The 13477-nt window shown below is 33.5% G+C and overlaps 1 protein-coding gene across 10 annotated transcripts in view; it reads left to right on the top strand.

Moving 5' to 3' along the window:
* The window catches only part of TMEM161B (transmembrane protein 161B), a 69022-nt gene that overhangs the window by 24489 nt on the left and 31056 nt on the right, over positions 1-13477 (top strand). For 4 of the 10 annotated variants that reach the window (XM_082377658.1, XM_082377656.1, XM_082377657.1 and 1 more), the window contains 3 exons: positions 7519-7602; positions 9718-9815; positions 13288-13444. In XM_082377658.1, coding sequence (XP_082233784.1) covers positions 7519-7602; positions 9718-9815; positions 13288-13444 — 339 coding nt within the window. Of the gene's footprint in view, positions 1-726; positions 936-4719; positions 4786-7518; positions 7603-9717; positions 9816-13287; positions 13445-13477 lie in introns of all 10 variants that reach the window. The other 6 variants (XM_082377662.1, XM_082377660.1, XM_082377665.1 and 3 more) reach the window with 4 other exon arrangements.

Genomic DNA, 13477 nt, shown 5'->3' with positions numbered 1-13477 from the left:
AGAAGAGTTTAAGAAATATCATCTGTTAAAACTATACCTCTCCTCACCATTTGAGATTAAATTTATTCCACATTACTAAATTATAATTATTTTGTATTGCATTCTTCCAGTTTTTTAATAGATAAATGTTTTTCTTCTAGAAAATGTTATTCTCCTTTTTTTACATGCCTTTTTATATAACTGTCAGACTGTTGAGGCATTCCTGCTTTAACAAGAATTTAAGCAGCAAAATTTTTCTTGCCATAACCTGTGAGCAAGTATTACTGACCTTGAAAAACTCAGGTATGAAGAGTCTAGTGCTCTTAGGTTGCTCTACTCTTCCCTTCCTCCCCAAAGGAAAGAAAAATTGTGGAAAGTTGGTTTCTCTTTACCTTTACTGTGAATTGCTTTCCCTAACGCAAGGAACATTCGTTCTAACCATTGCTCAGGTTGCCTAAAGACATTAGTTATTTATTATGTCCAGCATACCGCTGATTTGTAGCCAAAGTATTCTCTACTTTCTAATGTAATTAAAGTTCCTTTTTGTTTTGAAGTTTGCTTGGCCCCTCTTTTCATGGAGAGGTAAGTGATAGGTTACATTCTTTGTACATTTGAATAGTGGGTTTTGCATGAAGAGTAGGATTTTGCTTTTTCTCCTTTATAGCTTCCTTGCTGAACCTGCTTTCCATTTTCCTGATTGTTCAGCTCAAACCTTATGCATTTTTCTCTACCCCTTTATTCCCCTAGGCTCTCACTTTGGTCAGCTACTTCCCTTCATATGTCCCTGACTCAAAATATATTACGGTTGGATTTATTCTGATTTTGTCTCATCCTATATTGGGTAAAGAAGGTGTGAAAACACCCTATTCAATTGCTCTTAACTCTTTTTGCTTGTTGCTGGATCCAAGAATTTGCAAATTCCCTTTGGTGAGAGAAACCTACTATTCAAATGCACGGTAGGTGGGACCTATGACCTAAGGGAAAGGTTTAAACCTTAAGCTACTACCCTTATGGAATGCCTGAGTCCTTGCTCTCCTGCCTTAGCTGTCTTAACTTCCAGTTCCAGAATGTCATGATATTCTAGTAAATTTTCCAATAAATAACAAGAGAATGTATATGTATAATAAATGATATTTTAGTTACTTGTACTGAAAGGTTTTCTATGTTTTAGGTGGTGTTTGTTTTCCCTTAAGTTTTTTTTTTTCACTTCTAAATTATTATTTAGAGATTTAGAATGGAGACTAAAACTATGTTGTGGCCTATGTTGTGAAAGAGTTTTGTATGATTATTTATGTATTAAAGCTTTTTTTTAGCTTTCTCTCAATACTAAGCTTTTCCATATTTGTTCATGTTCAGATTTTCATTTTAAATTTCTGAAATTTTTACTTCTGAAAAATTTTTAAGTAGTTTGCTTTAAATGGCATTGCTGCTTAAATTTTTTTTTGAAGAATCTGGGTCAGTACATTCTGTATTTTCTGGTATATGTTTTTTCAGTTCTCTTGAACTCCTTAGTAAGAAAGGTTGTAGCCTGATATTACTTTATGTAAGAGGTTTATGCAAGAAAATTATTGAAAAATTATTTCAGTGATTTAGTGGAGTATAACACCAAGTTGGCTTTGTTATCTGAGACATGCTGACAGTCTGAATATAAGTGAAAATAGCCAAAGTAAATGTCATAAAGTACAATTTAACTTAAATGCAAGCGGTTCAGTTTTGTAGTGAGATTCTATTAATACTTACTCTTTTTTAATTTTTTTCTATTACTAACAGAATACATGCCTATGATTTAGAAAAAAGATGGTAAATTGATAAAAAGGAAAAATAAGAGGTAGCAAACTATATTCCTCTCAGCTAAAGACAATCTCTGTGTAAATTTTGTTGTATTTCCTTCTAATTTTTTCTATTCCTATTTTCCCCTCATGGATGTGATTATTTCATGTGTAATTTTTACATCATGCTTCTTTTGCTTAACATAAAGCATTTTTCTCTAATTGTGTTTTTGTAACCATTATTTAACATCGAATCTAAGGCTGATAAACTTTTATATCTGTCTTCTAAGCCCATATTTGAAAGGCCTAGTGCATCAGAGGCAAGCAAATTGCAAGTCATTTTGCAAAGGAAAAGACCAAAAATTGAGACCAGAACTTAAAGTTTAGTAGATGGGAATCATATGATATGAAATCAAACTGTGTATGAAGCACTGACTGTTGAAGAAAATTGTGCAACTGTACCTTTAGGTTTTACTTTGAATTCATGTCCTTAGATGGCTACTCCATGCTACCTGGCAGTCTTTGTGTGTTCTACTTCTCAGACAGCTTTTTCAACCCAAATCCTCTCTTCATTTATACATGCCTGCCTCAGCCTCACTCTAAGCTCTTGAAACCAGAGCCTGTCGCTCTCATCTTCATGCCATCAAACCCACAACCCTAGTTACACGTGCAGCGTCTCTTTGTTTTTTTTTAATGTTTATATATTTTAATTTTGGCCTATGGAGGAGGTATCCTGCTATCAAGACCTAACTCCAGCATTTGTGATCTATATCCCATTCCCTCTAACCTTCACCCTGACTTTTTTTCTTTGGCCATTTCCTCTCTTCTTTGCCATTAATTGCTTCCTTTCTGTTGGATTATTCCTGTTAGCACACTTTTTTTTTTTAAGGTCTCCCATTAAAAATAATAGCAACAAAAAATAAACAAGAGTCACAACTCTGCCTCCCTTCCTTCTTAAAAAACAAAGCCCCTCCCATATCTATTCCTTAGTTTTGGGCCTATTTCCCTGTTTTCCATCAATGCTGAATTTGTTACATACTTGTCCTCATAAACTCGATTTTCCCACTTCCTTATTAACTATTTAGCCTTCTACCATGTTTTATTTTCCCCTTAGGTGATCTTATTCATGCCTATGGATTTAAATACCACAATTATGTAATAGCCCCAGGTTATCTGTGAGCTCTAGATTCTAATATACAGTAGCCCTCTTGATATTTTCACTTCATGTCTCATAGGTACTTAAAAACTCAGCATGTTTAAATTCTTGATTTCTTCCTGCTCTACTCTATGTCAGAAAATGTACCACCATCTTCCTCAAATCAGAAATGTAAATATCATCCTTCATTCCATCCTTTCTTTCCATTCCTTACCTTACAAGAACTGTTGATAATGAAATATATTTCCGTGCTATTCTTGCCTTGTTCTAATTCACAGAGCAGTAAAAGAAATCTTAAAATGTAAATCAAGTTATTTCTCTTGCTTTGAAACCATTATTTTAGCATAAAATCTACACTCCATATGGACCCAAGAGGCTTTGCATGACCTGTTCCCTGTTATCTCTTCAGCCTCCCTCATGTGTTTCTCCTTGTACATGGTGCTACTGCCTCCTTGCCCTTTTGGTTACTGCATTGTTCTGAGTTGTTTCATGCTTTTGTGCTTTTGGACATACTCTTCTCTGCCTGGAATGCTCTCGCACTCCATTCTTATTCTTTAGTTTGCTGGGCAAATGTCATCTCAGAGAGGTTTTGTAACCCAATACCTTAAGGCTTGTCTCTCATTCTCACTACATATTTGATTCTTTTGTGTAGTATCCAATATATGATGTTTGTCTTTTCAAAAATTGGTTAAATTCTGCCCCAACTGAAATATAAACATCAAGAAATCAGGGACTTTGGCTTTGTTATGGGTGATTATATCTCCGTTGCTTGGCAGAGTACTTGACCGTAGTGGGCTCCATAAATGTCTGATAAATCAACGGGTGGATAGATGAATGGGTAGATGGATGGATAGATGAGTAACAGACTGGAAGTGTCCCTGAGAGCACTCGGTACTTTTAGATTCTAGCTTTGAACAGTAATTGTTACTAATGAAGATGACCTGAACGTAATAAATGCAATTCATTTTAGAAAAATGGATTCACAAAATAAGATTAAACAAGTTTGAGAATATTTTAAAAGAAAGTGGGTCCTAGAAAATGTAAGGATCTTATAATATTTTATTATTACAGGATTCTAAATGTAACTTAAGTTTTCCTATAGTACTAAGAGTCTTTCACTGATAATTATTTCTCAAAGAAATAAACAACTAATTTTAGTCTTTATAAATGAGTTATTGCTTATGTGTTCTCCTAAATGTTATACAGTCAATTCTCATTATTTGTAGATTCTCTACTTGTGATTTGCCTACTTGCTAAAATTTATTTGTAACCCCAAAACCCATACTTGTGGTGCTTTCAAGGTCATTTATAGACATACGCAGAATGGTAAAAAATTTGAGTGGCCTGTTCCCAGCTGAGGCCCAGGTTCCTAGCTGAGGCCTTCTTGCTGTACCTTTCATATTGTAAACAAGTATCCTTTTTGTGGTCTATTTAGTGCCATGTTTTTCATATTTTTGCTTTTTGTTGGTGACTTCGCTATTTAAAATGGCCCCCACATGTAGTGCTGAAGTGCTTGATATCTAGTGTTCCTAAGCGCAAGAAGGCTATGATATGCCTTATAGAGAAAATTCACTAGAAATATTCACAGAAATCAGGAAAATACTATACTTATGATTACAGTTATTAGAAAAGCTTTGCTCACGCATGAGTTTTATTACTGTTGGCCATGAATTTAATATTAGTGAATCAACAGTATATATTAAATAAGGTACTACTTTAAACAGAAACACACATAAAACAAGGGTATGTATTGATTGATTGATGAAGATGTTGTGACCAGAGGCTCGTGGGAACCTAACCCTGTATTTCCCCTAGGAACAATGGTTCAGTGTTCGCGGCGACTTTATAGAACATAACTACCGCGAATAACAAGAATCGACTGTAAGTTAAAATTCTGGACTTCAATCGAAATTTCAGGAAGTGCCTCCCTACCCGTGTTAAGTATAGTTTAGGGAATTTTGGGTTGGGATAGATATATTTTATTGTAAAACCCTTAAACTAAGAGGAGAACTGAATTCATTCATTGATCCTTTGTGAGCACTTACTATATGCCAGTCACTGTACTAGTTTTGAAGTATACAAAAACAAGTAAGTCATAAAATCTTCACTCCAAGCATCTGTCAGCTAGCGGAATATTCCATTTTAACCTAACCGGTCTGATACCAACTGCAAATCAATTTTGACACTGACTACCTGGAGTTAGCACAGATCCCACAGGTTAAAGGCAAAGTCCTCCATAAGAATGCCCAGGCTTCAGATGCCAGCTGCAAGTCTTTGGATCCCTGGGCCATACTTCTGACAACCAGCTACTGGCTACCAATTAGGGCGTTCCCATGACCCCCTCAGGTTCAATAATTCTGTATAACAACTAGAACTCAGGAAAGTGCAGTGATTACAGTTTTATTATAAAGATTACACATCGGATGGCGTTTGGGAAGGAGCAGTTTCCATGTCCTGTCCCTGTGGAATCAGGGCATGTCACCCTTCAGGCACTTTAGTGTGTTTAACAGCTAGGAAGCTCCTCTGAGCTTCGGTGTCCAGAGATTTTATGGAGTTTCATTACATAGGCATGATTTTTAATCAATGGCCACGTGATTGAACTTAATCTTCAACCCCCTTCCTCTTCTTGGAGGTGACCTGGCTGAAAGTTCCAACTCTAATCATGTGGTTGGTATTTCTGGTGACCTGCCTCCCTTCCCAAAACTATCTAGAGGTCCCCCCTGAGTCCCCACATTAGCATAACAAAGACTCCCTTATCACTCAGAAAATTTCAAGGGCTTTTGAAACTCTGTGCCAAGAAATGGGGACAATGACCAGGTATATTCTTTATTATACCACAGAGAGACTGCCTTATAAACCATCAAAGGTAAATTAGGAGTTTGCCAGTAGTAGCATAGGTGTTTACAAGCAGAGAGAAGAATATATGCAGAAATGCCAAGGGATGAAAGAATTTGTGGAATAAAGGTCATTTAGTCTAGGTAGAATGTCATGTACAAAAGGAGAATTCTTGAAAGTGAGTCTGGTGCAGCAGACAGTAGTCAGATTGTGAAAGGCTGTGAAAATAGGAGGTCACAAACTCTATATTTGGCCTTGTAATGTGTGTTTTAGTTTTAATGCAAACGTTTAAACGTATACAACGAATATAGACAGAATAATATCGTGAATATATAACAAATATAATAGCTCCTGTGTATTCATCACAATAGCTGGTAGCCAGTTTGTTTCATCTATGCTCCCCTTCATCTCTCCTTCCCCCCAACATTATTTTGTAGCAAATATTATTATTATTTCATTCGTAGATATTTCAGTGTATATCTCTAAAATATATGCGCTTTTAAAAAATTACTATAATCCCATTATTACAGTGAAAAATTTTTAACAATAATTTCTTTACATCATTAAATATCCAGTTATTACTCAAATTGCCAGTATTTTTAAAACAGCAAATCAGCAGTATTTTTAAAACAGCAGTATTTTTAAAACAGCAAATCAGCGGTAGCATTTTTTAAAAATTGGGGTATTTCACTTTAAAAACCTAGATTTTTGTGGTTGAAAACTTGAAAGATCTATCAATACTAGGTGTCTTGTTTCTTTTTTATAACAGCAGGACCTTGGTCAGAGTCCTTGCCTAACTGCCTTACTCACTGCTTTACTCTGTGAGGAGTCTTGGAAAGGATTTACGCAGGCATATATAGCTTGATACGATTTGCATTACGGAAAAATAAATAAAGGTGGGATCAGAATGCATTTAGTCCAGGGGAAAGGAAGGGGAAGTTTGCCATAGTCAGAGCTAGAGAGGAAGATACGCTGAACTAAGGTCCTTTCAGGGAAGTAGGCAAGTTTAGAATTTTAAGAGTTAAAGAACCAAATTAATGATAATATGTGGAAAGGGCATGTTGAAGGTAAAACCCAAATATCAAATTTAGGTGGCCGGCAGATAGAAAGTTCAGGTGAGACAGGAAATTGAGAATGAGCAGGTGGGGGCTTGGGAAGGAATAACAATGACTTGTTTGGCTGTTTTGACTGGCTGGTGGGGGTAATAAATACAGTCAGTTGTTTTTGGAGCCCTAACTGAAGAGGGTTAGCTATAGCCAAGAGTATAAGGGTTTTGTAAATACAGCAATTCACTTGAATCCTTATACACATAAAGTTCGCGAATTCTCCAACTAAATTAAAGGGAGGAAAGAAAGAAAAGGAAAGCAAAGAGTACTTGTAGTTTTGAGGGCATTCAAAGGACTGTCTTTTTAAGACAAGTAACAATTCCTTCCATGTAATGGGTGGAGAATTCTAATGTGCTTCTGTCAGCTTGCCTGCAGAGTTTGTTAAAGTAAGCCAATATGATCTTAATATATATATTAATACAGTGTCAGTTGTGAGAAAAATACCTACAAACAACATTGCAGGGTCTGGCATCTAGTAAGTGCTGGTAAGTGGTTGCTGGATTTGAATCTAAACCTTTTAAGACTTAAGCAGTAGTATCTGTTTCATATTAGAGTTTTTCACCTGATATTTCCCTGCAGTGTCTTCACAATTAGGAAACTCAAATATTTGTAGAATAAGTGAATAATTCTGGTGATCTTAATTCTTTATTTAAAAGAATTACTTTTCTCTTAGTTTGCGTTGGTATCAACATCCTACAGAAGAAGAATTAAGAATTCTTGCAGGAAAGCAGCAAAAAGGGAAAAGCAGAAAAGATAGGTAAGTTATATTGCCAAGCTTGTAAGGTGTCAAATATTTAATAGAATTTATGTAAATATATTTTGGTACTTTGGTTAAAGGAACATTTACCGATTATGCTATAAACAGTTGGTAAATCTGAGATCAAAATCCATGATCTAAAATAATATTGAATCACCCTTTAAGAGCACCCAATGTGTAGTAATCTAATATATAAGCACAAAAGTGATTATTTTACTTAAGAATTGTTAGTGGGGGATTGAATAGGGGAGACCCGTAACCCATGTCTTTACAACTCATTTAAAGATACCAGTTGGTCTGGGTTCTTTTCCAGATTTTGCTACCACTCAGATACTGGGCAAATTCATTTGCTTTTTACCTCTGTTTTCTCATTTTTTAAATAAAAGGGGTGGACAGTATTAATTTCTTAGGTCCTGTCAGGCTCTTGAATATTATACTTAAAGTTTCTGAAGAAAACTGCCTGCTAACAAACCTCACTGAATAGACCACAGCAGCCTCATCTGTGAAGTAGAAGGACCAAACATAGTAATTGTGAAAGATTCTTCCAGCTTTAAAATTTTGTACCCCTATTTATATTGAATTTTCAAGGAAAGTGCATGTTAGTTAGCCTCTCTAAATGGGCCTTAGTTTCCTTAGCTGGGGAGGACTTCTTAGGCTCTGATTCTGTGATTCTAATATATTATAAAATGTCAGTGACAACATATTGTCACCAAATTCCTCATGTATATCATAAAAATTCTGTTAACGTGGGCTAATGGATATATGGGTGCTAAAAAAATATCCTTTGAAGATTATTGATTATTGATTATTTGACATGAAATTGGAAGTTTGAAAAGACTGTCTTTTCTGATCTTGCTACCATTTTCTTTTTCACTTATCATTACAAATATACCTTGAAGCTCATTGGAATATTAAGTGCAAATCCTCCTTCTCTGTATTCCAGTGGTTATGTTCTTTAATAAAATATTTCTGCCTAATATTATAATTTTCAAAACACTTTTACACAGTCTTATTTAATCCACACAGTAACCCTAAATAGTCATTGTAATTTATGTTTTACTAATGAGGAAGCTGTTGATCAAAGAAGTTAAATGAGTTGTTCAAGTTCACATAACTATTAGGAGTCAGGATTTTAATCCAGGTCAGTTTTTAGTTTCTGTGTTTCTTTTTAACTGTTCCACATTTGCCTTTTCACAGCTACCATAGTCAACATTTGTAAAACTTAGTTATGTAGTACAGTATTTATTTTATAAACATTTGAATTCTTATTATATGCCTTGTCAATAATTTTGTTATTTTTACAATAATTTTTATATGTTGAAAATGCTTTACGTTTACAGAAAGATGCACTAACAACACTATTCTGTTTTAGTAGCAATAATTATTATTTGATTTATTGACGTGAATTAAAATTTTTACTGAGGTTTTCCCAGTTTATACTTACTCAAGAACAAATGTGAAATTGTTTCTTGTTATTATAATTATTGTTACTGAAAGTTTATTGCTTTTGATTTATGTTTGTGTTTAAAAATTAAATTTGGAAATAATACACATGCACCTGAAGAATTCTGTTGCTTTCCTCCATCCATGATTCTTAGTAAAAGCAACTCTGAGCTAGCCTTTCACATTTCAGAATTTCTCATGCACATAAATCTTAATGTATTTTTTCAGCTCTGACTTGCTTATAGCTACAGGTCTGTTTATATGTATGTGTGTGTGTACGTGTATAATTTCAAAGTGAAATGCATTTTGTCTTCATTTCCTTTTGCTCTTGTGCCTAAGGAAAGAGATGTTAGGGCTGTCTTTAAATCTACAGGAGAGAGCAGAAAAAATGGGGTGCAGTGCTAAGCTAGCAATCAAGGTTTTGTTTCTGTCACTAGTTTAGGTAACTCTTTCCTTGGTAATCTGTATATTCTCATAATAATTTACATCCATATTTTGTAGTTCCCCTTTTAAAAACTACTTTTGAGTGCCTTACGTCCTTTTTGATGAAATATTAGAAGTTCTTCTTTTTCACTGTGAAATTTATAACCTCATTTGTAGTTAGTTTGATACAAACACTTGAATAACAGTGAGGGTAACTTGTTTTCTGTGTCACTTGTCTGATTTTTATAGGAAATATAATGGTCACATTGAAAGTAAGCCACTAACCATTCCAAAGGATATTGATCTCCATCTAGAAACAAAGTCAGTTACAGAAGTGGATACTTTAGGTAAGGGAAATCTGGGTAAAGTGTTGTGTAAATCTCAGTTTTATATTATGCTAGTGAAAGTACTTTATCTATTGTTGTTAGATTTTTTTGTTTGTTTTCCTAATCATTAAGTCCATTATATAGACTGAAATCTTTCTCAGAGCTTAGAAGCTCAAAATGACTTCATCTGAATTGAATTTGTCTTTCTATCCACCTAACTTGTAGTAAGCCTTATTTTCCCCATTTTTTAGAAGAGGCTGTCTTACACAGGTTTGTTACACAGTTTTTGTTTATGTTGAGTTTACAGTCAGTTATCATTATCTCAAATTCTATTCTAAATTGTCATCTATACCAGTTTACTCATTTTATAGTGTTGCTTGAAGAAATGCATTTGTATGTTTGTATTAAACTACCTGTATTTACAACAGTTCCACTTTATGCTGCATTTAGTGGAAAGGAAAGTGGTTTTAGTATGATGAATTAGATTAGGAATAGAAAACTTTATTCAAGATTTATTTTTACCCATTGGATATCTCTGAATAAGTCATTCAATTTTTTCCCTGTATATCGGTGTTTATAATTGTATAATAACTATGATGACTTTAAATTTAAAATGAAATTTATATGAAATTATCCAGATCCTAAAAGAGAAAGGCATCTAAGGTGATATTGTTTAGAACACTAGTTTTCAAACCTGGCTGAATGCCAGAATCACCTAAGCAGTTCTTTAAAAATAAAGATACCCCCATACCTAGCCTTGGAGATTCAGTAAATCTAGACTGGGTTCTGGGAATTTGTAATTTTTAAAATGTTCCACGTGGTTCTGATTTTTTTTGACCAGGTTTGAGAACTAATGGTTTACATGATAAGTGAGGAATTAAAATAACACATTTAAAAAAGTAGTTTTGGTAATGCTGTGTAATGTATCATTATGTAATTTGGTCCTTCTTGGGTTAACTTATACCACCTCAGAAAAACCTTAATAGATTCATTTAAGCATCTCATAAAGAATTATTTTGTGATACAAGGTGGCTTCAATACATTTGAAAGTCGATTCTACATTTACAAAGTTTGTATGTATATATATGGAAAGGGTGTCCTAGAAAATGTCAGTGAGGAACAATATAAATCAGTTGTCTGGTGTCATTCAGACTGTTGAGACTGGTTATGTCATCCTCTTTTTTCTTTTTAACTATTTTTCATGCAAAATTTAAAACATGTAAAAGCACTTGAACTTTCTGATTAGTTGTCCCATTTGTTTTATTAATCCTGTATGTGTGCTTACTTGTACAAGAATACTTATACACGTTTCCTGATTTCTAAGAGAATTTTTTGTTATTTTTACTAATAACTAATGTTTATTGAATAGTTATCAGCTAATTAACCTTAATAATAGTTTAAATTGAGTACTTAGCAGACATTGTTATTAAGTACTTTATTTGTATTAACTTGCCCTCACAGTTCTGTGAGGTATGTAACTGTTATTGACTCTTTTTTTTTAGCTCGTTAGATAGAGGAGTTAAATAACTTGACCAGGGTTACACACTGAATGTGGTAGAGCCATTTAGTGAGAATTAGGCTATTTAAATAAACTTTAAAAATTGAAGTTAGGGATAATGTGGCTTCAGCTTATTCAGTATTTTGTTTTACTTTTACAATTTGGAGAACTAATTGCAAATGGTACTAGTTAAACAACTGGTCACATAACATTAAGATCATTGTAGTTAATCAGAATAACAGAGAGATATTTTATTTATATTTATGTAATCATCCATGATTGCATGCTCTGTGTCTGTGTTTAGGTAAAAGTAGAAGGTTTTCTGCCTGAACTTTAGGTACTCTCAGGAGGTTAATGCAAACCACTGGGATTGATGAACTCTCAGTTTTCTTTTTATTCCAATATTCTATTGAGAGGCATGTATATAATTACATTATTGAATACAGAAAGAAGAATATAATACTTGAGTTAAATGTATAGCCAAGAATATTTATAATTTGTTCTTTTGTTGAATGTATATATTATTGATATCCCAATAACTATCTTAAAGTCTCTCAATCTGTATTAGCTCTCTATTACAAGAACCTCTTAAAGAATGTAAGAACATTTGAATGTCACTTGGCTGTTTGCTGTGAATGAGTTCCCTGAGGGAAGCCTGTGTGAGTGTGGGCAGGCATGGAGAATTAGAACATTTACTTTAACTTTTGTTAATAAAAACTGAAAACTTTTAGATAAACAGATATTTGTCTGTCTGTTCCATCCATTTCTCTGCTATCCTTCCAGAAAGTTATTTAAAAAGCTCCACTGAGTGACTTTAGAGGGGAGGAGGGAGGTCTACAGAGTAGGAATTCTGCAACCACTTCAGGGTAAATCTTTCAGAGTGATGTTCAGAAGCTATTAGGTCTAATACAGCAAAAAAGCTAAAGCAGTTAAAATAACTTGAAGGCAAATTTAGTGTGTTAAATTAAGTTGAAGCAAATAAATAATTTACCTAATTATAAAAGGATTTGGAATTTTTGCTGTCACCTCATAGAAATGTAAGTTTGGTTAGTTTGTTTTGATATTTTAAATAAGTCTTATTTTGAGTGGTATTTTATTTTTAAAACAATTTTTCTGTAAACTTTGATTTCACAATATCCTCAGGTGTTACATTTTACAACTAAAATTTTCCCAAAGCAATGTAGATCATTTTATTATGTGCCAGTGAGAATGTAGGAAATGCTGTTTTAGTACGTGATATATTTCCACATTTTTAGGAGGCCTTCTACAAAATGATGTTGATATTTTAGACTGCTCCCTGGCAGAAGTAAACCAGCATATCTGAGAAGAAAAGGGGATAGAATCATACTTAGTTTCAGACAATGCTAATTTTAATGTCAGTGAATAGTTTGTTGAAGTAGTATGGCTATATGGAAAATTGACAGGCATTTCATCAGCTTTTCTTGCAGGAGTAGAAGAGAGAATAAAAAGTACATTTATTTAATTTATTATTTTAATCTGCAGTAACTCAACAAAATTACTAATCCTCTGTTTGTATGGTTAATAAATGTGACATAATGCTCAACTCTCTTGCTTCACAGAAATGAATATAAATAAACCTGTAGTACTCTACATCAAATTGTATTCTAAAGCTAAAATATTATAGCTCAGATTCTTTTAAAAAAATCGTGATTTATAATTTCTGTAGAAGCTGATTAGCTAAAAAATACCAACTCATTTTTCAATCATATATTTTTAACAACAATTTAAATAATTTTTGGTAATCATTTCAGGTTTATTTTAATTATTTAATTTATGAGGTATTAAAATTTAGTTTTGGATGCCAACATTCTTGATCTATTTCCTGCATTTTTAGATTCTCGTATTTGCAAACCTTACATTGCAAATCATCAAACAGTAAAATCTAGCATGTTTGAAGTTAATTATAGATAAGTCCTCCTAAGCTGTTTATGAAAGGTTAAGTAAAGCTTTCTTTCTTACACCTTTATTTTTCAGCATTGCATTACTTTCCAGAATATCAGTGGCTGGTGGATTTCACAGTGGCTGCTACAGTTGTGTATCTAGTAACTGAAGTCTACTACAATTTTATGAAGCCCACACAGGAAATGAATATCAGCTTAGTCTGGTGCCTGCTTGTTTTGTCTTTTGCAATGTATCCTTCAAAACATCATTAATATTAATTTAT

Source organism: Balaenoptera borealis (genome assembly GCF_965194805.1).
Source record: "Balaenoptera borealis genome assembly, chromosome: 2".
Taxonomy (NCBI): Eukaryota; Metazoa; Chordata; class Mammalia; order Artiodactyla; family Balaenopteridae; genus Balaenoptera; species Balaenoptera borealis.
This window is presented reverse-complemented; position numbering and strand designations above follow the sequence as displayed.